This window comes from Pangasianodon hypophthalmus, chromosome 2, assembly GCF_027358585.1.
Source record: "Pangasianodon hypophthalmus isolate fPanHyp1 chromosome 2, fPanHyp1.pri, whole genome shotgun sequence".
NCBI lineage: Eukaryota > Metazoa > Chordata > Actinopteri > Siluriformes > Pangasiidae > Pangasianodon > Pangasianodon hypophthalmus.
Genome location: NC_069711.1, coordinates 19,156,645 through 19,183,046, shown reverse-complemented (window position 1 = coordinate 19,183,046; position 26,402 = coordinate 19,156,645). Strand labels below are relative to the sequence as shown.

At 38.6% G+C, this 26,402-nt stretch overlaps 1 protein-coding gene across 5 annotated transcripts in view; it reads right to left on the bottom strand.

Annotated features, from left to right (window-relative positions):
- Nucleotides 1–8,133: 8,133 nt before the first annotated feature.
- Nucleotides 8,134–26,402, bottom strand: part of ryk (receptor like tyrosine kinase) — a 52,637-nt gene continuing 34,368 nt past the window's right edge. For all 5 annotated transcript variants that reach the window (XM_026927427.3, XM_026927418.3, XM_026927409.3 and 2 more), the window contains 8 exons: nucleotides 26,212–26,337; nucleotides 22,383–22,469; nucleotides 20,392–20,461; nucleotides 17,166–17,298; nucleotides 15,369–15,478; nucleotides 14,936–15,095; nucleotides 10,713–10,849; nucleotides 8,134–9,428 (listed from right to left, as the gene is read on the bottom strand). In XM_026927427.3, coding sequence (XP_026783228.1) covers nucleotides 9,317–9,428; nucleotides 10,713–10,849; nucleotides 14,936–15,095; nucleotides 15,369–15,478; nucleotides 17,166–17,298; nucleotides 20,392–20,461; nucleotides 22,383–22,469; nucleotides 26,212–26,337 — 935 coding nt within the window. In that variant the 3' untranslated portion in view covers nucleotides 8,134–9,316. The remainder of the gene's footprint in view (nucleotides 9,429–10,712; nucleotides 10,850–14,935; nucleotides 15,096–15,368; nucleotides 15,479–17,165; nucleotides 17,299–20,391; nucleotides 20,462–22,382; nucleotides 22,470–26,211; nucleotides 26,338–26,402) is intronic.

The following is a 26,402-nucleotide window of genomic DNA, read 5'->3' as shown; positions in this document are numbered from 1 at the left end:
CTGATTTGTGTTAAACATGGAATTAACAGTGATTGATGCCATTAACGTTTGTCAGTTTCAAATTATTTCAGAGATAGTTGTGGGTTCTTTTTTTTTCCATGGAAGGGAACCAACAGAATTGTCCACATCTGTATGCTGTAGCATTAACATTATCTTTTACTGGAACTAAGGGGCTCAAATCCTGAAAAACAGCATCGGACCATTATCCTGCCTCCACCAAACTTTACAGTTGGCACTATGCATTCAGGTATTTAGCGTTCTCCTGGCATCCGTCAAACCCAGATTTGTTCGCCAGTCTACCAGGTAGTGAAGCGTGATTCTTCACCCCAGAGAACGCATTTCCACTGTTCCAGAGTCCAGAGGTGGTGTGCTTTACACCATTCCAGCTGATGCTTGGCAGTGCGCATAATTTTCTTAGGCTTGTGCCCAGCTGCTCGGCCAACTCCGTAGTGAGTGATGCAACAGATAGCTGATTTTTACATGCTACGTGCTTCAGCACTCTGTGGCCCCGCTCTGGTATTTTGCATGGTATTCCGCTTCATGGCTGAGCTGTTGCTCCTGGATGCTTCCATTGCATAATAATAGCAATTACAGTTAACCAGAGCACAGCTAGCAGGGTAGAAATTTCACAAACTGACTTGTGGCCAAGGTGGCATCCTATGACAGTTCCACATTTAAAGTAACTGAGCTCTTCAGTATGACCCATTCTACTACCACTGTTCGTCTATGTAGATTGCATGGCTATATACTTGATTTTACACACCTGTTAGTAATGGGTGTGGCTGAAACACATGAACTTAATCATTAGGAGAGATATCCACATGCTTTTGGCCATATATTGTATACCTATAGCATTAAATAACTGCTGCATGATAAATCAACATGTAGTAAATTAATATTAAGCTTTCCTTAACCAATTATTTATAGAATTAGTTAACCATAAACAAACTTATGAACTACAGAATTAGTGCACAATAAGTAATGTTAAAGTAATTAAACTGCAGCCCGGGTTTGATTTCTGGCCAGGGAAACAACTTCAGCCACTGAGGTTGCACACGACAGTGCACTCCCCAGTGCTGGTCCCAAACCTGGATAAAATTGGGGAGGGTTGTGTCAGAAAGGGCATCTGGTGTAAAAATTGTGCCAAATCATATATGTGGACCAATGATCCTCTGTGGCAACCCCTAACGGAAGCAGCCGAAAGAACATCAACAACAACTTGCTGTTCCCTTTGAGTCTGATTCTTCTCAAGGTTTCTTCCTCCTGTTGTCTCAGGGAGTTTTTCCTTGCCCCTGTCTCCTCTGGTTTGCTCATTAGGGAAAAATTTATATTTATAATTTATTATTATTATAATATTTCTGTAAAGCTGCTTTGTGAAAATGTCCATTGTTAAAAAGCACTATACAAATAAATTTGAATTGAACTGACTAAACAATAAACAAATGCAATTAATAATGTTGATTCCATCCATGACTAAAATGAAGTCTGCAACAACCAACGATCTAACGTCTCAACGCGATGGTCACAGAATTAACATTTATATTCAGTGAGAGAAGTGACATTTCTTAACATGTTTTAATTCAGTTTATGCTAATTCATGTTAAAGTGCTTTATCGTGGTCAGCAACACACCCTGGATGGGACACCACTCCATCATCAGTCCACACCCATGCATGCATGCACACACAATCATTAGCGCCTAGGGGCATCTTACTGTAGCCTGTCCACTTACTGGCATGTTTTTTGGGGGTGGGAGGAAATCAGAGAACCCAAAGGAAACCCATGCAGACGTAGAGAGAAAATGCAGAACTCCTCACAGACAGTAACCTGAACTCAGGAACGAACTGAGGACCCGGAGCTGTGAGCCGCTGTGCCACCACGACACTATGCTAAGTATGTGCTTGTTTTCTTATCAGGAGAACGAACATTCATTTTTTCTATGGGTTCAATATTTAGTAAACAATTAAACATAATGACTTTGTATTAATGGTGAATGTTGATGAATGCTGTAAATGATTTTGGTTAAAGGAGTTCAGTTGAGTAAGCATTCAAACCTAGGAATTCTGCTGTGCATATAAAGTGTTAGCTTAAAATACCATATTCATACCATATACAGTATATACTATATAAAATTTTTCTTTCTTCAGTATCTGCTTTAAAATGTGATTATATTTATATTTTAGAAATATTTACTTCTCAACTGTTTCATCCTCTTTGGTTAAGTATCCACACTGGAGTACATCATGTCCAGTTGTGGTATGTGGTATAAGTGTTTATATTATCGGTAGGATAGTTGCACAGGCACTGTTGCACAACACTAGTTAACATCAGATCAACACTGGCTACAGAACAATTAAGGAACACAATGTCAACATAGCAGCTTATTTGTCACAATTGCAGTTGCTCAATAGTTTTAAATATGTGTCCATTTATATTACAGAGTTATGAAATAACTAGGGTTTGGGTAAAAAACTTTTTGGCACCCAAACCCCTTTTCCTCCCAAAGTCACTGTGGAGAAGTTTTGGCACCCACCACATCCTTGTTCCTTCAATATAAAGCATGAAACGGAAGCATAAAAAGGAGTCCAGCAAAAGTTCTTAATGTTTCCACTTTACAGTCCCACAAGCGCTCCTCACTCCAAACTCACATCACCTGAAGGTATAGTCTGTACCAACAAAAGGTCAACGTCACTTTTATCCAAAACAGCTCAACTACTGGCAAGCATCAGAGTTTGAACCCTTAACTTCCTGAAACAGGTACTATGAATAATAATGCCTGGGTGGATATGTCATTTAACTGACCACAAATTGTATTGAATATGTGCTTTACTTGTTTCTCTACTACAAGTTCTCGTTGCAAGCTTTCTTCACCTTGTGTGTAGCACTCCTTAGGACTAGCATTGTCTCTAATCCACACTCGTGGTAGAGGTCTGTGTGGGACTGTTTTTGAAATCCCACTCCCATTTGCTCCCAAAGGAAATCTGACCAATCCCACCCAGTTGTTATTGAAGTTGTTATTTTCGTTTTGTACTTCTCAGCATTTTCTAATCAACGTAATTGGTTATATTTCCAAAATATAACTATAAATGTATCACACAATGCAGCACAAGTACCAAGTTAATCAAGAGTTTCATATTTGGGTTTAACTCATGTTGGGTTCTGTGGGGTCCCAGTCTTGATGCACACCTCTCGAGTTTTGAGGCACTTGTGTCGTTGTTGTCTTGTGTAACAGCTCTGTGACTGCTTTGGATTCATCTGTATGTCACTTTTTATAAAAGCACAGAAAGGAATTAGTTTAATAGTTCTGTCTGTATTTTGTGTATTATGCATTCCCACCTACTGTCTACATACAAATCTACAGCAGTAAGGAGTATGGGAAACACAGTGGCACTTATAAATTATTATAGTCCATAAATATTTCAACACACTTTTATGCATGCAAGAGCTTAGCCACATAAATTTCACATAAGGTCAAAAATACAAACATGCCACAAAAAGTATAGATCAAATGTAACACCACATTCATCAAGGAAAAAATGGAATCAACATTACTGGAAGCCTCCCAAGTCAAACAAGAAACTGTTTGTGGGAGCACCACGTGTCAATCAACCAAAGTTCAAGAAAGATCACATTGGAAAATATGCTATAAAGAAAAGAACTCAAAAAGACTGGATCTCTTTCCAAATCCTATAAAGATTATGGAGCTTCAGAAGTACAGGCCAAGCATGAACTTGTGAAGATATAGATCAGCGATCTGAAACTCAAGGAAATGCACACCTTTAAGTCAAATAAAACCAGCCTTTGTGTGAACTGTCTGCTAGAATCTACACAGGAGAACATATAGTTTAATGAACACCTGCAGTGCTGAATGAACTCTTACAATGTTCTTTTGTGTTTAACTGGACTGATATGAAACTGTCGGTTGTGTGATAGGAGTTGCTAATAGAATGAGTGCTCCTAAAGCTTTGTTCTTTCTGCTTCAGCGTGCACTTCCGGCTTGCTCATTGATTACATAGCTTAAGCTTTCATAGCTTTACTTCTCTCTCTCTCTCTCTCTCTCTCTATATATATATATATATATATAAGTAGCTGAGACCTCAAAACAAGGCAACAAGGAAAACATTTCAGCAACTCGCTTAAGCAACCAGCTTGTGTTGCCAATTCATTCTGGGTTTCTCAACAGATTTTTAGGTTTTAAATAACTTTCCATTACATCATCAAGAAGAAGTGCAACAACTCGAGTCCATTCAGGGGTGCCATGAAAATGAAAGATTTTTTTTTTTTTTGTCCAATAAGACAGATACAATGTGTGCAAATAGCAAAATGAAAACACAACAGCTTTGTGGTCGGTCTACAAATCTATATGGTTATGTATAAACATCGGGTGTGCACAGATGTTAAGAAACAGCAAATGTATGAAGGGTCAAAATACTGAATAAATGAAAGGCAGCATATGTGCAGCTGTATCTGTAGTAAACAGAAGGTCATGCATGCTATACATACTGACATTACAGCTCAGATAAAGTCGGTGCAGAGAAGACCGCTGCACGAGCCACAAGTATCAAAGCACAGAGAGAAGAGTGTAAGACTTCGGACACCAGAGTCCTAACTCTTGCTTACATCAGATGAATACCTAGAAGCTGAATATTTACACTTTGGATTCTCAGTTAGTGTCTGCTTTTGTAATCAAGAGGCCACACATTGTCAGTGCTTTGGTGTTGCAAACCCGCTAACAAATACCTCAAGGAAACACTCAGTTCCTATATGTGAATAAGGAAGAGTATCAGAATTAATTCCTCGAAACAGTAACAGATACCCATGCTCTAGTTTTAAAAATAAAAAATAAAAAATCAATTGTCACCTATGTCACAAACAAAAGACAACATTGATAGTTATCCAAGAGGCTAATTAGCAAAACGCAAGATAGTGCTTTATATAAACACACTCAATATTCTCTTGAAAGTTACATTTAAAACCAATGCTTGCTTGCAGTGCATTATGGGATTATACAGTCATTTATTTTAAGTGAGCAACACTTGACACCAAAGTAATGATTAAAGATCTGTCTTGTTAGAAGAGACTGTCAGCGTTATTAAAATAGCTTTCCAATAAGAACACAAACTGGTCAAGTTTTAGGATTTCAAGCCTGCTCCCTTTCAGTAATAAATTTTAAATAAAGATTGGTTTGTTTTTATTTATACTGTAATGTGGGAATAGTGTCAATGAAATATTTTTGACTGAAGATCCATGTTTGTTTTTCTCGCTTGCTCTTGTGACATGGTAATTTTGTCAATTTTGGAAGTGCTACACTGTGACCAAAATAAACCCCAAAAAGCCATTTCTAACATTTCTGCAGTGCTGTTGCAAAGTGGCCACTTTCTGTAGAATTACATATAAAACGTGTGCAGGCAGTTGAGAAAAAAAAATTGTAAAAAAATCACCAACTGTGAAAGTACAATGAATTCGGTGAGTTCTAGAATATAGGACATGTTCGCGTAAGAACAAACTTTAGCATTTGGGACCCAGGCAATATTTGTGCAGTCGCTAACCAAATCTTACACCCGTCTCAGTTGGGTGCCATGACCAGCTTGCTGGAACAGATGTGTTAGATTGGGAACAGAAGTAAACTCTGCAAGAATGCAATTTTTTTTCTAGTACTGGTAACCACTGCCATAAAATGTGATTGTAGTTATATAAAACAATGCCCCTCTGATCCAGCCGACATATGGAACAAGGAAATGTAATACAGCCGATAAATTACAGGCCCTGAATCAATTACAAGTCTTCCATCCTCATGTATCACTGCAGGAGTTGTTTATTGGAGCTCCTGAAGGAACCAAAAGGGCATTGGCTCTACACCAGAGAACCAAACAAACTTTCATATTCAGTGGCTGTATTCAGTGCATTCAGAAAGTATGCAGGCTTCTCTCATCAATCTACAAAAACAAATAATATATAATGGAAGAAAGTTTGGTAAATTTCATTAATTTTCAGTAACTGTTTTTTCCTAGTCAGGGTTGCAGTAGATTCAGAGTTTATCCAGAGAACACTGAGCGTGAAGTGTCAGTCCATTGCAGGGCACCAATCACACTCACATTTACACACTATTTCAAACCTAGGGACAATTTAGTGTAGTTAATCGACCTACTGGCATGTTTTCGGGAGGTGAGAGGCACCCAGAGAACCTGGAGGAAACCCAGACAGACACAGGGAGAACATGTGAAACTCCACACAACCCGAGTTCAGGATCAAGCCAGTAACCCTGAAGCTGTGAGCTGGTTTTACTCTAAGTCTTTCTAGAACAATTTTCAGAGTAGTTACCTACTCTCTTTTTACTTACTGACAAAACTCTAAATTTTGATGATTTCAGTATACAAATGGAGAATGAATAGCATGGGTCTCCATTCTAGATTTTCTTGGTGTTCATCATAGGTCCCACTAACAAGTTTAAAATCACACCCTAGCAGGAACTCGCATTTGACATCAGTTTTAGCAAGGTGTTTACAGTTCCCCTAAATGAAGCTGTATCTGATAATATTCTTCATTGGCTTGAATTTCAGATGATGCAAATTCTGGCATAAGTGAACCACTCTTGCACTTCTGTGTACTATGTGATATACGGTGTGATAGATTCCAACTTTAAATGATTAATTGATAAAATACTTCTCTGTGTAGCACCATCTTGTATGAGGTGCTAAGCAGAACTTGACAGAGATGCATCCACTGCCAACTTTAAACTAATTTGTGTGCCTTGACCATGTCTGGATCAATGTGATGGCAAAAATATGGCCTTGAGTTCCTGGACATAAAGATCAAATTAACATGACAAACAGAAAAGTAGCTATTTCAAATATTTGACTTTGACCCTTGACAAACAGATGGATGACCCAAAAACATAATGTCTCCACTACCTAGTGGCAGAGGTATAAAAAATTAGATGACCTATTCCATGGTGCAGTGAACAACCCTCAGCAGTGTCAAGGAAGATGCCAAAAAATATGCTGGAGGTCTTCTAAAAAAAAACATGGAGGAAACCTAACAATAATTAGCATCAATCACTGAACTCAAGCAGAGCAACATATATTTCAAACTTGACAGAATACACAGTATCTAAATTAGCAATGTGCTACGCCATCATTTAATAATGATCAAAATCCAAGTACCTGATTGAGAAGCCCGTCCTAATCATAATAACTTCATCACTAAGTTTGGCCCAGCACTGGCTATTCTTAAGCAACTCTGTAAGAAACCACATCATCCACATCACAGTTACCACTCATCTTCAACATGCTTTTATTTTTCTTCAGTTTTCTGGAGAAAGTTATCCAAACAGCTCTCTACTTTTCCAAGAAGAAATAAGCATTGGAAGCATCACAGTACAAAATTAACACAGGCTTAAAAGCCCAATTAATCTTACTGTTAAAACAAACTGTTACTAGTTTGTTAATATAAATGGAGATTCTTCAGAGCCGGGAAATTGTAATATAACGTCCTACAGGTTTCCCTTTTAGGCCCCCTATTAAACTGTGTTCAGATTATAAGACCCTTTGGACATGTAATTCACAAACACAATGATGTCTTTACCTTCTATGCTGCATACTACAAAGTCTTATCTATAACCTTTCAAGCACTGAATGGTTTAGCGCTGGTGCGTCTTGCTCATCTTAGCACACCGTAATGTGGTGCTTTTCTCAAGCTGCAGGGTTGAATGAGGAGTACATATGTATCGTTATTTTCAGGTCTCTCCAGAGATGTTTAATCAGGTTCAGGAAGTAGCTCCTGCATTGTCCTGGCTGGTAGTTTCACTCCACACTGAGGAGCATTCTTCAGCAGGATTTCCTCAAAGATTCATCTGTTCATTTTTTCTCTTGATCCTGAGAAGCCTCCCAGTCCCTACTACTGAAAATCCTAGAATCTCTATGGAAACTATGGTGTGCTTTCACCATCTTAAGGTTTTAAAAAAGTCTTCACACAATAGCTGATGAAGGATTTCCATTTGAAACATCCTGTTTCTCAAAACATTTTATGTAACTATTTTAGAATCTATCCATCCCCTACATTTATTACTGAGGTCATGACCTGGTCTATGAAAAATATACAACACATGATCTGGTCAGTGAAGGGAAAAAAGCAATTCGACATCGGGAACCCATTTTATTTTGGGTTCTTTTTTAATTGGAAGTTATGAGTTCAGGAAACAGTTTACATAATACCATTTCAAATCAACATGCAGTTGTCAACATCAAGAGGAGTCTATAAATGCTAGGGAAAAAGAAACACGGCTAGAAAACATTTTTTACATAGGCCGTACACTTTGATTATTCACAGTGACTGGTGTATCTTTACGCATTCTTTGAAAAATAGAAAAGGAGGACTTTGTTCTGACACAGAACAAACATCAAAAACTTTAGGAATAAGTAACAACCCTGTAAGAAATTTTACTATTATTGTAATTATTAATTTAGTTTTGCTTACCAACCATAATTCAAAACTTTGCAAAATCAATCTTTTGGATGAAATAGATATCTCTGTGCTGTAATATGTACCACAAGCCAGTTTAACACTGGTTTTAAGTAAATAGTAGTACAGTCCTGCGTATCCACTGCCCTGAAGAAAATTAAATACCGAGGCAGTAAACTGATTTTCTCCTGATAACCAGTGGCAGAACTATACTTTTGCTCATTTAAGCTGAACAAATGGAAAAAAATATTTTGGCAAATGTACAAGTACCAACAGGAGGACGGACAAACGTTCTGTGCGCATATTCTGTTCCGCACACACGCTGTTTAAAAAAAAAAAAAAAAACAACTTTTCCAATTCATAGCAGTGTTTTAGATTTCAACGTAGTGGAGACTGTTCCTCTCACTGGAGAATCAAAAACAACATACAAATCATAATCCAAGCAAACAATGTCTGAAAAATCAGACAGTATCCATTGTAAATAAGCTTTATGAGAATACTCAGCAGTTGAACTCAAGTGTCTTTAACTGGAAAAGGTTCTCTGCTGAAAAGAACAATAGCTTCCTGTGAACACATTAATACCAGCATTCTTAAGAAAAGTGTGCATTGTGGTGAGGCTGTAGGTGATGCTCTTCAACAGTGAAAACGCATGGATTTACTATTCCATGAAGGGAGAAAAGGGTGACTTCTCCAAAAAGCAGAAAAGAGAAAAGTCTTAAAGTCTCAGTGACTGCATTTTTTTCCCCAAAATCACTGACAAGAGAAAGATGTTTTATGTTAGTCAGGTGCTGTTTTTCCTGTTGTGGGATAGTGCTGGTCAGTGACCAGGGGCCCAGAACAAAACCTGAGGCTGGAGTTTAAACATAGGCCCCCAAAGCTGCATGGAACTCTGTGAGGCACTGGACAAGCTGCTGGAACTTCGGCCTCTCTTCAGGATCCAGTGCCCAGCAACACGCCATCACAGCAAACCTGAAACATTACATACAAAAACCACTCAGATTCAGAGAGCAAACATATCTCCTCATAAGATCATCGGGAGGGAAAAAAAAAAAAAAAAAAAAAATCAACCGATGTAAAATTCTTTTCTTCTTGTTTATTCTTCTCAGACCTTGCTACGTGTATGTATTGAAAAAAGGAAATCATTACTTATTCTTTCCAAAGTCAACCTGATAAACTTCGATCCAACAATAATTAGCATTTCCTGCCCTCCGCTAGGCTTTGTTCAGACAAAGCTTGCCATGTTTAGGTTAGAAACAGGGCCAGCAACAGCCCAAACAGAGTGTCTCTGGTTTCTTGGTAGCTTGCAGGATACCGATAAGAGGCTGCCATGCTTTGATAGCTGGCGAAAGTATGACTCGGGTTTAACTAATCACTTCTGTTTATTGGAACATTCTTTATTGGTTGGAAGCCATGCTGTGTGAGCCATTTGCTTCTCTCAGATCATTAATAGAGATTTGAGCTCCCGCTATCCTGTACCAACAGCTGCCATTGATTCCCAATGAAAATCGAGTGTATATAAATTTGAGTGCATAATATAATATATAATATGTCCACTCAGTGGCCACTTTCTCAGCTACACCTAACTTGTATATCCTATTGGTGCACTTAATAGGTATACAGTAACTGACTGCAGATCCAGCTATTTATGGAAAAAGACTACAGCTGACCAGATGTTATTTGGCAGTGGCCCACACTGACATGGTAGTGTCATATAAATGGATTTTTTATGAGTGTATCAGGTACAGCATCAGGTACAGCAACCCTGCTCCTGCCCATGTGACTCACCTTCTGCTACTGTGGATGATCCCACATGGATACCTTAAAGACTGCACTTCCCAAGAACAGTTTCTGCCCGAGTCTAACCCTTGTTCATCTCACCCGGAGACTGTACATTTAAACCTTCCTAAAACTGCTGCAGTAATCCAGAAAAACTGAATTGAACTGTTTCTCTGAGCAATGCTGAGCCTGATACACTGATAACAGCAACACACACATCACTAAGTCCATACCAGGGCAGTGTCAGTGCTGTGGAGGAAATGATCGACCACCTGATTCTGTTGAGATGGGCCGGAGTCAGTAATTGTTCAGCTATAAAATGCAACAATATGGTAGATGCATCTTTCAAGTGATTGTACATACAAGGCTGGTGTACAGAATAAACTGGCAGCTAAATGTATACATAATGTGTATATATGTAGTGGGTATTTTAGAAATGAGTTGTGATAAATGATTGAATGAATAAATTATACTTACAGCTCATCAGGGCAGTTGATGGGCTGTGCTATTCTGTAGCCATCCTTCAAGTAGGCAGCCATCTCGAATGGGTCGATGTCGACATATGGAGTCTGTCCCAGGGTCATCAGTTCCCACAGAGTCACCCCAAAAGCCCACTGTAAAGAGAGAACACACTGAAGCTGTAAATAAAACAGCTGTGTAATGCGAGATCACAAGACTGAGGTGGAAATATGAACCTTCTCTTCACCTAGGTAATAAGATCATCAAGTTAGACATTGCTAGGTAAACAGACAGTCAGTGTATACAGACTGGCGAACATGAGACCCAATTCTCTTCAGGAGAATCCACAGGGCTTATTTTGGTCCTGGCTTCCTTTTTACATGTAATAAATAATGCAGCCCAAATTAGGTGAAAATCCATGACAACAACCTGACAGACAGTATCAATCACGATACTGGTAGAGCTAACACCTGGCAGGTCATTGTCCACCTTTAGGCATGTTTTTGTCTGTAAAATATCTCCATAATGTACACAAATGGTCCCCTAGCTAAGGGCAGTCAACTCTGGGTCACTGTACGCCAATCAGCACTAGTTTGCATTTTAGAAACAAATCATTCTAGAAAAACAGTTCAAGGAAATCTGGATTTATTCAACAATGTTCAGGGACAGAAAATCTACTGATTTCTGAACAGGACACTGAACAGGACAGCGTGAGAGGTCAAAATGTGACGCTTTATTCCACACGCCCACATCAGCAACACAAATGCTGTATCCTACATTCAGAGAAACAAAACAGTAACTTTACACATGAAGGCAACCTCTGCTGTTCTTAAATATGACCACAAAAGAAATGTTGCTTTAAGCCTCATTGCAGTGCAAAGACCAGTTCACCCTTTCAGAAAAAACAAAACAAAAAGAGATAATGATGGGCTATTCAATTACATATCTAATATCATAGTTCATATCTGAATCAGAGCTAGTTAGCCGTTTTACCATATTACCGCTTTTTAGAACAGTTAACCACAGTCTGCATCCACAGTGTATGTCTGGAAAAATGACCCTATCTACCCCTTCAAGCACAGTGCATCAGGGGTTCTGACAGGTCATCCAACATCCACTTTGCCAAGCCACGGTCAACTCAGCCTCCTCCAGGAAATATAGTTAATGAGTCCCCTTTCTTTCTAGAAATGTTATTGCTAGACTGTTTAGAGCATGTGTCAAACTCAAAGACCGCTTACCAAATACTGCTCACTGTGTCATTTCATTCAGCCCACATGAACTTGCAAAAATAATATCGAAACAGCATGTAGTAACTAGGATTTGACATTTTTCTCGTTGTCTAGAATTCTCAGCAGACCCGTAGTGTAGAGGCCATCCGCGTTCTGCATGACCACTGTTCAGCGTGCGTGGCCTCGCGTCACACGGTGCTGAAGTTCTGGTTAACCTGATCACATATCGGCTGTGTGCATAGATAAGTTTATAATAAAACTTAAAAAAAAAAAAAAAAAAAAAAAGTGTGTGGATATGCAATAGACCTTTGTTTTTTTTCTACACAGTGATGCTACTGGAATCATATTGCTATAGGGTATACTGTATTATTACTCAAATATAAAATATATTTAGCATAACAAAAATTCCTGGTGCCCAGGATTCCTGACATAGAATCCAGATAAATGGATCTTATGAACAGGATTCCAGATGATTTAATGAATAAACAAAAAGACACAATTTTTAAAGCACTAATTCAGCTGGCTTTACAGAAAGCCTTTTAGGTTATTCAATGACTTGTCATCAGCCAGTGCTAGGTGTCTGAGACTATATTTACAGTAAATACTGCACCAAGAACTGATAAAAGATCTTGACAAATTTAGGCATCCCCAGATACAGATGACTAATGGATAAACACCATATATACATTTTGGTCTAGGACTTTACTTAATCTGTCTTTGAGAGATCAGCACTTAAACCACTTATTCAGTGTGACCAAAACTATCTAAATATTTTTTTTGTGGGCCTGGAGTACCCTTGCCCTGCATAGTTTGGCATTTCCCCCTCCTCCATCATACCCAGTTTAAGCTAGTTCAGACTTGTTACTTAGCTGATGAACTGAATTAAGTGTGTTTCACAAGTTTTGTTTTGATACCACCTACAGCATTCAGAGAAAACATTTCATTTCAAGATTCAACTGCTTCCATACAAAGGCCTCTGTGAGAAATGCAGTGTGTCTATTGCATGTTTAGTCCAATGCTAATGCTAAGATCTTGTAGCCCTCCCTGTTTTCCAGCCAGTGTTTCTGCTCTATCAGTGCAAATCCTCAGGCAATCCTTACATTTAAGTCCAGTGTAATGTCATGTTAGTCACAGAAAATTTACAAAAGAACTGACTCTGCGTATATCACTGAACAATTGTGGTGATACAATCTAGCAAGCAGCAACTATAGTTGGATTGTCGCAAACTCAGCCTCGTCTGCACTCTCATAAAAGAAATATTACTAATCTGTACCATTCCTTGTTTGCTGGGGTGGTAATCATACACATTTTAGTTTGCATCTTTCACCTAGATCAAGGGTTAAGAGTACTAGGAACAAGGAATGGTACAGTTTAGTACCCCATTTTTTGCTGAGAGTGCAAGATGGCTGCAGGAGGTGTGACTAGATATGACTCCATGTTTTGTTTTCACAAGCCATTCAAATCCCAATGGATAAAACCCCCATCCCGTCTGGCAAGATTCCTGACCACAAATATGCCTTTTCACCCAGAAATAGGTCACAGTGCAGAAATAATATGCTTAAATTTCTGTTTTACTTATCTTTTCCTATGCTACTTGTTATTGCTGATACATGCTTAATTTTTGTTCTGCTGGCAAAGAGAAGAGAGACCTGACAGACCCCACACTCAAATGATCACTGACCTCTTGACTTTAAAGGGTTTAGCCTTTACTTTTGTCAAGGAGTAATGCTTTGCACAAATTGGAAGCATTTTGCATGTAATGAAAAACTTCTGATTACTGATCCTGAAAGGAAAAAAAAAAAAAAAAAAAACAACACACACATTCTGTATTATAAAGACAGTAGCCAAGGGAGTGGCAACCCCAACTGACAGGATTTAAAATAAACACATGGAAATGTACTATACCTTCTTTACACACCCAACATCACCGGTCACTATTGTATTCCTGAAGAATAAAATTTTCCTCATAGGCTCTACTTCAAACTAATGAGCCTCCCATCCCAACATCTTTGGCCAATGCTTAGCGCCAGCCTCTATTGTTCTCCATCTCCTCTGGGCTGTGGAGGTCAGCTGGCAGTAAGCTGTGTGTGTGTGCATGCTTTATACACTCACTATCTACAGCTCGTTTCCTTTGTCATGGCATTCCTTGTCATTACCACGCAATAAACAGGAGCAGAATGTAATTCCAAACCTACAGATGTACACTTAACTGTATTGTCACTGCTCTGTCACGGGCTGTGATGTAGCTACTGTGAGAGTGGCTACTGCACAATTTCAGAGCACACATGTATATACAATGTAAGAGAGTCTAGTCACTGCCTCTGGAGTAAAGCTGGGCCATGTCTCAACCTGCCCGTGAGCCTTTGATTACGCTGGTGTTTTCTTCACACTGCGTAGAAGACCAGTCAGTATGACGTTAACAGCTTGGCCATGTAAATCTAAAGCAATCTAAACAAGATAAACCGATTCCCCTAGATCCTCCTCCCCCAACCGCACCCCCCAAAGATGAGTCAGGACAGAACACACGCACTTCACATTCAAGTGAGATGAAAAAAGGAGAACAGAAACGTTGCCACGACCGATTATTTGTACAGCAGTTAATATTGTTACAGGCATAATGTAGTTTTAAGAAGTGCTGGAGATAATAATGATGAAAGCTCAAAATAGGTACCCCTATTCACTGAAAGCCTTTCTGAAGCATTTTTATTCATCAAGCATATCTTATAGCAGCTTTCTGAAACTCTGCAGTAATAACAGTCAAATTTTAGTTGTAACAGTTTTCACAGGGAGTTTGTTATAAATATATAAAAAGAAAAAAATGTAAATCAAAGGGCCATATGCCACAGTATTATAATTGTAGGTTAATGTAAATAAATTTATAATATAATATGATCATACTGCAGTGTGTATATCAAACATGAAAAGCAGGAAAAGAACTGAAGTGCCATGTTAATTAGTAGCTGTCAGGATATATGAGTTTTATCACTAAGCTCATAAGACTGAGACTCTCACCACATCACTGGCACTGGAGAAGTCGTTGTTGAGCAGGCTCTCCAGGGCCATCCAGCGCACGGGCCTGTTCTCATTATCCCCTAGGCAGTGGTAGTCCATGGGGAAGAGGTCTCGAGCCAGCGCGTTATCGGTGATCTTCACCTGCATGCTGTCATCAATGCTGCAGGAACACAACAGAAAGCCAGTCAGTCAGTGAGCATATGCAAACGATTACACAAGCCACTGGCCATTAAAGTCTACATGCTTTGCTGAAGTGTTCAGTACAGAGAAGGTTCAAACAAACAGCATGTGCCAGACTACTAATGAAGATCTGGTCCTGCAGCTGGACACGATTATAAAAGACGGCCCACACACCAAAAGTCAGGTGAGAAATAAGTATGTAGTAAATTACCTGGGTGTGTAAGGGGAGTTCTATGTCAAATGGCTAACTTACACACAGTTCCTGGCAGCCAGGTCTTTGTGGATGACCTCTCTTCGTGCCAGGTAGCTCATACCACATGCGATTTGGATAGCCATGTGAACAAGATCCTGCTGGGAGATGGCCTGCACAGAGAGAGTGAGAGAAAGAGGATAAAGAGAGGAAGAAAGAGAGGAACATTTAGAAACTATACAGTTTTTACTGATATGTGTAAGCTTCCAGTGCTTACTGGGGGGTTTGGGGAGGGGGCTGGGTGGTGCCTGACTGTGATTGTATGAAAGGAAATAACTCACATTTTAACTCACATTTTGACTGTGTGACTGTGATTGTGTGAAAGGAAATAACTCACCGTCCTGACAGTAGCTTGAACTAAACAGTGTTTCAAAACAGTATGCCACCTATATTGCTATCACAACCTACAGTGGTGTGTACTATGCTGTTTGGATAATGCTGTGTGGTGGATTTTCACACCACTTTGGATCTCTGTAAATTGGCAGCTTGGATTTTAAACTGTTTACGTGATCATTTCAAATCAAAAATTCAGCTAGCTACAACATATGAGCAGAAGATGATCAATAGCCAGCAGATGAGTGGAGACATGCTTTGTTTCTTCACTGATTTGCTAGAATAAACAGACAGTAAGAACACCACCACCATCTGATGCCTATGCTTGTGGTCACACAATAAAACTGCAGATGATATTCAGCAACACTTCACAGTGTCAAATGTTTGGCTTGGTGTGTCAGGGGTCTTTTGTCTCAACAAAGCAAGACTCAAGTTTACCTCTCCCCTATTCTGTCTGGGTTGACATAAGTTTCCAAAACTTGCACAAGGCTACAACACTGCTTACTGATCTATAGAGAGACTAAACAAACTTTACAGTACTGACACATGTTCAGGTAAGCTATCCACACTCCCATATACACACAAACACATAGCATGAATATAAATAAAAACACTGATGGCCTTAAATGTCATGGGCCACATTATGGTAAAAGAACAGGTTTGGGCTTGTTTATATTCTGCCATCATGGCGATGGTGAAATAAAAAGTTTAAAAAAAAAAAAAGTGTTCAAATTCTGCTTCAACTGAGCAAGTTTCTTGAGATTTATGCCAAACCAGGCGTCCAAGTCATCAATAAGATTAGAGATGAGACATCTGTAACTACTTGTATAGTTTCATCAGTGATGCTGGCCTGTGTATTTAGGGGCCTTTATGATTTACATTTTATGCCTGCTCAGACAAATTCCTTCAGCAGACAGGAGGGATGATGGAGTGATTTTTTTTTTAAACTGCTAGCAAGCACAGTCTTGCTTTGGAAAAATTGTTAGCTTGAAGTAATGCTTATATGTTCGAGGCATAGGTACTGATCAAATCAACAGCATCCTGTCCTGATCCTGAAGAAGGTGTGATACCATCTGGCTCAGAGCCACCTGGGGTTAACCACCACAAAGCACTCACTGTGCTCTCGCCCACTCCCGTAAAGCACTGCTTCCTTTAAAACACACACTCTGCTACCTTGGCACAACAACTTTCATTGTTCCAAAGAATCCAATTAAATTGACTTTATTTCTTCTCAGGTGTTATGCTGGAGGGTCAAGAGCAGTTTAAACAGTAACATAACAGCAAACTCATCCAGTCCATAACTTTTGAGAAACTAATAAATGGCCATTTTTCTGTATAAATCTTGTGCTTATGTTAGACAGTTCTCACCAGTCTATACCAAAGCAGCTTTGTTTGCTCTACAGATCCCAAGCAAACACTCAGCATGCATTACAGGTTTGAAGATGAGGGCTGAAGTTGCAGACTCACCTGAGGATTGTTGGCCTCAGCAAGCTTGCACTGGCGAAGGAAAAGCTTGAGATTGCCCCAATTCATGTAGGGTAGCAGGACCATGGGCTTCTCTCCATCCTCTGTGCACACGTGACTGATGGGCAACAGGTTCCTGAGAGGGTGGAAGCATAAATGTGTTGTGCCAGGTTAAAGAAAATGCATTGACACTAGGGGCGTTGCAGTTTGAAACTGGCAGGGTACAATAACCTAGTCTCAAAACATCACAGCTTCACGATATCAAGGTATTTATTGACCACTATAAAATAAAAAATAAAAAAAACACACACAACCAGTGGGGAAAATGGAAAAATGTACAAAATCTTTGCACTTCTGATACATAACAAAACAAAAAAGGAAACAAAAAGATCAATGAATTTTCAAATCATTTCTTTCTTAATATTCTAGAGAAATGGCCCTTTCATGAAATCTCTTACATCATCAATATTTATCACATTGTCATTTTAAGCTGAAAGAGAGCATGACTGTGAGGAAAAGAGCACAGTGAACCAAAAACATTAAACAAGCAAATAAATAATCTACCTAGCAAGAAAAAAAATAGATAGTGGCTAATTGTTCCATTTAGTTTTGGTCAGCAGTGTGATTCTTCTGTGCATTTGATTGACACTGTGTATGATAAAGTTATGAGCATGCTAGGACTGGCGGCAGAGGTAGCAATGTAATGCATATACAACAGTAGCAGATCACAGCCAAAGGGTTTTCAGTGCAGTCTGCTTTCCCTGAGTGAAGAAATAGAGGTTATTTAAGTATTATTTACAGGGAGTCCAGAGGCAACGGGTTGCAAAATTCTTGGAGAGTCACAGCTGGACCAGGAAGGAACTTCAATGGGTAGATGAACAGGTAGATGGTAATAAATGCAATAGTACACCATGACTAACCATGAAACCCCAACAATTCTGACTCCACACCTCCTGTGACACAAAAACTTAAGCGTAATCATAATGAATTCTGTGAAATGTCACAAGTGGGCAGTTAATGAAATGGGAAGGGCAACTCAAGAAACTAGAAAAGTGACTAACTGCAGAAGAGGTAGCGGGGGTCTAGCAAGGTGCCAACACTTTTAGGAAGGAAATGCTTCTTTGAGACCTCTCTGCGAGTTAAAAGCAGGGCTCCATCCTGTAGTATTCTCCGACTGTGATGTAAAAAAAGGCCTGAAGGTACCTGGCAGGATCTGATCTTTGACCTCAGACAGGGCCTGGCCTTATCACCATCCTTCCAATACTCAAGAGAGGATATGGACCATCTGTCCAGCATCCAAGTGCCAGAGCAAATAACCACAAGCAACAATGAAAGGACTTAGCAGTCCCTTTAGTGCTATACACACCTTCTATAGATCACCTTCTATACGGTCCTGGTCTAGCCCAAAGAAAATCATTAAATGCAATAAATTCAGAGGTATTCATTACAAAATACACAAATACAGTTATGATTAATCCTTTCCTAACACCCTTCAAAATGTACCATAAGCCAGATACTTTCAACCATTACAATGGTTAACTAACAACATTTTCTCTGCCCTCCTACGAAACAGTCTGACTCAGGGAATACAGGAACTTGCTCTTAAAATGGAAACGAGAAGAGAAAAAGAGAGAAAAAAAAACACATCCTGAATCTTTCTGCAGGGGAAATGTAGAGGTCAGTGCTGTTGATAAAGTACCCTCACTCCACTGTCACGATATTCTGTCATTATACAGCACAGCCAGACACATGTTTCCAACATTAGTAGACACTATGCTCGTGATTTTTTTTTTATTCACAGGACCTACTGGGCATGAAGAGGATACCCTTTATTTCCAGGAGGCAGCCACGGCGCCTTCCTGCCCTCCCTTCCTTAATCTTTAGTGCGCAGGACTGATCAGACTTGTTTTGATTTCACTCATCATGACTCAGTTTAGCACAGGAGACACAGATGCTGTATGTCTGATAGATCAGTGATGTGCAATTCCAGTCACTATAAAGGAGTGTCTGTTCTATTTATTACACCTACTTTAACTCCACTAATTTTTGAACCTTTCAGCAAGCTGTGTCAGGTGGGAGAGAATGGACAAAACTAGGCAGTGGAAAGGCTCTGACATTTACAACCTCAAAGGCAAGCTCTGATCACTAACCGTGCAGCAGGTGTGGAGTAATGTACTGTAATGTTATTCATATACTCATAAATACTACTCATCTGTGGTTAAAGCCTTATAAACAAATTACCAATAAAAAAAAAAAAGTAATGGAATAGATGACCACTGTGGCAAAAGTTTTAAAAGGTCTGCTTTTGATTAAAACATGAAAAACACAACACCTGCCTTCAAGTCACTTTATGGCTATTAAAAAGCTCACAAACCAACAATGATTGGACATTCCCATTCTTTCCTATTTAAGAAGCCAAACTCTAATAAATTTGATGCACCGCTGTTGCACCAGTAATAACATAGTTTATGTACAGTCAGCTCCAGAATTATTGGCACCCTTGGTAAAGATTGGCAAAAGAAGGCTATGGAGGGGGGAAAAAAAAAAAAAAGGTTTTTGGCTACTTAGCTTAATCTCACACTGAAAATTTCAGAAATCCCATCTTTTCTTGAGGTAGATGGATTCTTTTCATAACATAATATTTACTTATTTCAACAGTTTGTTTGCTAATTTGTGTCTCTGTGACAAAATATTAATTTTAAGTGTAAATAAACCTTTGAAACTAAATGTTTTGCAGGAAAAGAAGCACTACTTAAACTTGGAAGGAAGTTGGAAGAACACATGAAATAAAACTATATTGTGCTTAGATAGCACTTATTGCATGTGTTCTTTTTTAATACAGATTTTTAGCTCATTTTCACCAAGGATGCTAAAAATTATATACATAATTATATAAGTATAATATACAATACTCTTGTGAAATAGGAAGTCATGGATGACTCCATGACTTCCTTAACACTCAGGTGAAGAAAAATATAAACGGGATTAGGCTTCAGTTTTTATACAGGTTATTAAATTTTTTTAGATAGTTTTATCACATATTTTCAGAGTGATTTTACCCATCTTTACCATGGGGTGCCAATAATTCTGAAGCTGACTACGTGAGCAAGTTAGGAAATACAAACAGAACAAACCATATCAGCTAGCCAGGTGAGGATGAGCTATGGTGTGTTTAAGACCTTGTGATTCAAATTTCAGAACATCCAATAAATTAACAGCAATGACTCACCTGTGATGAAGACCTCGCAGCTTACAGCTCTCCGTCAGCATCATTGTCACCTGCACCTCCGAGGCATGATCTGTAAAAATAAATGCAAGAACCAACAGGGGCATTACATTGTATAAGCTGTTAGTCATTATTTAGAATTACAAGGTGAGAAGACAGATGGGTTTTGACAAGTTAATTCTCCATTTATTCAGCTGGGCTTTAGAGGGAAGTGCAGAAAAACAATGTTGGGGATTATAGCTTGGAAAAAATATATGTAGCATGAATTCTTGCACTACGGAAACATGTGTACTCCCAGTTCCCAGTCCTGTAATTGCCCTCTAAGCCTCCTTAGAGTCTAGCAGAGACTGCGGCCAGAACGAAGGAGTCAAGTTCAGTGAGGTCTGGTTTTATCTCGACATGCAGATTTTGGCGGCTGCTTTGCGTTTGCAGGTAATCTACATTGTTTTCTGCCCCATGGGTACAGCCGGGGGAAGTTGAAGGGTTTACCACAGCTCAGATTGGCATAGAGCATTGTTTGGTAGCCGGCACCAGCCCTGTCTGGGGCAATACGGGGCAGGAGGGCAACAGGAGTGCCATGTTAATATCAGTGAACCCAACATTTTCTCTTACCATACTACATTTTATTATATTCATCATGTTTTATTTGTGAACTACATTTAAATTTAGAATCACAAACTAGAATGCATTTCAAATATGATGATCAGTTTCCTCTTCTAATCATGTGGAATTTTTTTGGTTGAAATGCTTTAGACAGATCACAGGAAATCTGCCAGAATCACATAAAAAAAAAAACCCAGACCTTTCTCAGAGTATGTTTCATAAAAGCCTCCCACCTTGTACTCGGAAAGAGGGTTAATCTCTAACACATGCTTACAGTGATTTATAAGGATGTGTTGATCACCATGCTTTGGGTGATTTATAACAATATTCTGCTTTATAAACACCAGGCTAGCTCTCTGTGTGCGTGATTAAGAGACTGTACAAAAGGTGTTGTTTATTATAACACAGCGCTTAAGAATTCTCAAATTTGATGGGTGAAAAGGTTTTGACTAATTCATTTTCTGTAACAGCAACTCTGATGATAGTTCTGGCTGTTACTTAATTAATTTTCTGCAACAACAACTCTGATGATAGTTCTGGCTGTAATACAGATCACAGGTTTACAGGTTTTAATGCTCTCATTCTAATATGTTATTGTTACTACAGTAACAACCCATTCACAGGGACGTGTATGCGGGTCATGGCTTATAATCTAAGGCTAATAATAAGTAGGTTAAAAAACTAGTTATTTGTAAGAAAAGCATATAATTGCTGATGTGTTGAAGCTTTCTGGACAGCATCGGGCCACATCATTACACCACCACAAAGTGGACTGTTCCCCATCGTGTTTTATTCCTTACTTATGTAAACCACTTACAATGTGGTAAAGTTCAAATATAAGGAATAACACACGACCGACCTTCCTGTTATTCGAAAATAATGCACATGGGGGTGGGGGATTGGTTAGTTTCTGTTCTCACTTATGTTATAGCCATAATAAACAGTCATGCTCTCACCAGCCCCTCTCTTGCTGTCTCTCTGAAAACCGCAGCTTGTCATTTTACTGAGGAAACAGAAAGAATAAACTTTTCTGTCCTCAAGACTTTGCTGTGCTGATATAACAAAGCACCATGACTGTTACAACCAAGTCTCCTTCCATAAATGTTAAATAAATGTCTCTTAAAAAAACAAAACAAAAACAAAACAAAAAAACACTCACTACAGCAAGTATTATAGGATTTACTCTGTTAAACAACACATTTTTTTTTGCCCCCCATTTATCATTAGGCTTAGATTATGTGGCATGTCCACCGTACAAGTCCCGGTGTACATTAATATTAACTTTGTTCATGTTACATCCAGATCTACTGTCCGAGCAGTTATTGACCAATCAGTTTCGAGCTGTGGTATAATCAAGAATTATGAATGGGAGTGTAAAATTACAGCTGTACCTTTGACTGTTTTCACAAACACTTGTTTTTCTTTACTCGGGTCCTTTTCGTCAAGCAAGACACCATGGAATATTCGTCCAAAGGTTCCTGTGAAATGCAAACAGTCATCCAATTTAAACAAAGAATGAGCAGACCAAGCGCCTGTGAAACAGAGAATATCACCTCCTCCCACACACACACACACACACACACACACACACACACACACACTCCATGCTTCACTGTCTTGCAGAAATACACACACATACAGGTTATATAAAAGGTTGATCTGTCTTCTACAGAGTGAAAATCTAAAAGACAGCAGGTCCAAACACGGGCATTCAGGTTGACCTTAGCGCTCTAAATGAAGCAGAGCACCGCTGGCAGACTCATTTAACACCACTGTGGGAACATTCTGCCTTTATTCTTCAATGTTTTCCCTACTGCCATTCCAAACCTCAGCTGCTGCAAGCAAAGATGACATTTGCAAAGTGTAATGTGTTAGCTCTTATCCGTAGGAGAGCTTGACCCCGTGTTCACCAGACAGATTGTCAAACATGGTGTAAAGGAGCACTCTAGTGATTAAACTAGTGATTATTTTACATGTAATGAATAAGACAATGAGAGAGGTGTGCTGTTACAAGTTCACATCATCATAAGGCAGCTTTATATAAATGTTTTTACACAGCTATACAGCATTTACAGGTTTAGATCTCTAACAAAGCAAACCAGAGGAGAGAGTGGCAAGAAAAACTCTGAGATAACGGGTAGAAACACTAAGAGGTATTAGCTTTAACATAAAAAATTCTACTCTCTTCTTATATTGGGATTTTAATTTAATGTTTAATAAGGAACCACACAGAAGTGCTGAATATAATTAAGATATTCAAGATGTTAAATGTGGACATATTGAGAAGTCATACGAGCATACTGTAAGACAGGTGAAGTGCAACACTGCATAAACACAGCAGCAGGTATCCATGTGAGGTGAATCATAAGTGCAAATAGCTCCTAGATGCAGAAGCAGGAGGAACAGCAGTAGGAGTCAGTAAATGTCACTACAATACTCAAACTGTATCAGGCAAATAAGGCAACCAGTGGAGAACCTATAAATGTATGTTCAACTTAGCGAACATTAAACAAGTATATAGTTAATATGAGTTAACCACATTTTTTTTAGGAATGGTGCTGAAAATATTTATCCAATAAAGGTCAGAAACAGCATTTTCAAAAAAGAAAAAAAAAAGATTTTGACCTAAAAAGATTAAAACAGGCCTACAATAAAGTGTCAAATCTACAAATAAAATTAATGGTAATGATTTTTTTTGTGCTCTCAATAGATTCATGGTTTCAAGGACAATGGAACTGTAGCTGCATCTCCAGTACTCACATCCTACTCTCACTGCATGCCCTCCTATCTGCCCACATAGTGACATTTAACATGTTAGACAAAACATACAAAATCACTCTCATCTTGCCCCCCCATCCGCCCCTATTGCACGTCTATTAGTTACTGCACAGACAGTCACACACACAGATTTGTTAGTTATTCAGCATAAATCTTGTTATTGCACAAATTCCCTAGTTACTGCAGTTATTGTACATAGAGTAGTTATTGCACAAATTCCCTATTTATTGCATATAGTAGTTGTGGTCACAAAATTCTTAGCACATAATGTATTGTAGATGTTGCACTAATTCTTAGATCTTACATATATTGCAGTATTGAATATTGTTCGTTGCTGCACAGATTCGTAGTTATTATACATATTCAAGTTACTGAGATGCCCTGTAGTCGCAGCAGTACCCAATCGTTAGTGACCGTAAGTGACATATGCAGTCATTGTGAGGTACTATTGTGTAGTGAGTGTGACTGTCTTGGGAAAGAAACTGCTCCTGAACCCGAATGTGTCACCTGAACCTCCTGCCTGATAGGAGAAGACTTAAGAGGTGATAACCGTGATGTGTATGGTCCTTAATAATGTTTGATGCTCTTCTTAGACAGTGTGAAGTGTAGATGCTTTCAATGTCTGTTAATTGGGTACCAATACTGCATAGGCCTAGTTATCGCAATACCAACATTTTCAGTTCAATACAAATAGCAGGTATAGTACGGCAATTCTTGATGACAAAAAGCAAAAATAAATGAATAAATTAAAAACTATACAGAAGGGGAAAAAAAACAAAACAGCCAAAATTCTGATTACAAATGATAAACTTCTATTTTGTAACATAATGATTTTCTTAAGTTAAATGTTAACTGTTTTTTAAAAAACTTTTATGAATTTTATTTATTTTAATGAAGAAACCAACTCTGATTCCATTTTTTCCAGAGTTACAGCAGGGAAGCATCTCCTATCCACCCCTGAGTGTGGGAAATCAGATTTTATAATTATCTGGATCTTTTATTCAGCTTGTCGTAATATCAGGGCAATTATTATTCTTTGTTCTATGAAAACTGCATTCTAATAGCTATAATGGTCTCTTATTTTCTGGTTACAAAACCTCAAACCTTGACAAAAAATGTTTTGGGTTTTTTTTTTTTTTTGGCAAGAGTAAAGGAAATTTAGAGCTTTGTGCCAATGTGTTAGGTATTACAGACTTAGTAGTAATACAGTCAAGTCCGGGGGAAAGAAAATACTAGATTTCACTCAGTCAGTAGTCTCTGAAATGACATTGTGAAAATTGCCATTATAATTGAGCTGTAATTGTGTGTGTGTGTGTGTGTGTGTGTTCATATGAAAAAGTCCCCTATGAAATAAACCACCAACATTAGATTATACTATAATTAAATTATAAGAATTATGAGAAGGTAGGCCTTATAAGTGAAACATCAAACACTCAATGAAAAGCTTTCCCTGATAATAATAAGATTTAGTCAAGCTCAATGCAAAGTCAGCCATTTAGAAAAACAAAACACAACCATAACTTCCATTAAGAATAACCAAATAGCTTCATCAGGGCTTTCCCTGGTAGGACAAAAACATTTCCCTGGTTAAACAAAACATTATTAAAATTATATTATATAAGATTATTTTTAATAAGATTATTTAGAAAAAATACAATTAAGCAGGTCTGAGTTTTAAGAAGTCATAGATACTTGTAGTGCTAATTAAAGAGGACTATTTCTGTCCACTACAATATAGTGGCTCCTGCATCTACTATGTCTCTATAGTACAGAGATGCTCAGCTCTTCTCAGCTCAGTTCACACATTGTCCACTAACAGCATCCCAGCAATTAGTCCATGAATTTGTCTCTGACCACATCTGTGCAGTGCACACATAGCCGTGTCACTACACTGAAACAATACAACGGAGATCGGGGAGATTAAGAAAAATATAATATAATATATTACTTCCTTCATCTCCTAGAACTCCATTGTACTGTTTCAGGTTAAGGCCTTGGCCATGTCTGCACTGCACAGACAGGGTCACCGACTAATTGCTGGGACACTGTTTTATGCGCTCTGATTGATGGAGAATGTATGAACTGAGATAGAGTGGTACTAACTCAAAGCGTGAGAGTGGTTTTGATCAAGAGCTTATGTGTTGTGTGTATCCCAAGATAGGGATCAGGAAAAGGCTTGCCTAAAGCTCAGATATGATTTGGCTCAGTAGTCCTATGACGTGTATGAATGACGTAGTGCAATTTGGTCAGGACTGAACGTGCCAGGTGTTTTTACAAAAAACACAATGTAGATTTATCATCTCAGATGTGAATGGTTACTCTGAGAACAAAGGGGATTAAACTGACACAGGACTAAAATTCTTTCAAAAAGCAATTATTCATGCATGGAAATTGGGGTGTACATCATATATCAGAAGCAAAGGGTGATGAAAGATGACGCACCTTCATGCAAAACGTCTCGGAGTGTGACTCTCTCTCTAGAGATGGCAATGTCCTTAACCTTTGCCTTGGCCTCCAGCAGGGTCACACTTCTCAGGTCATTCTTCTCTATCCGCAATGAAGGATAAGCTAACACACACACGCAAACACACACAGAAAGTGTCAATATAAGGATCTCTAGCAACAAAATTGAA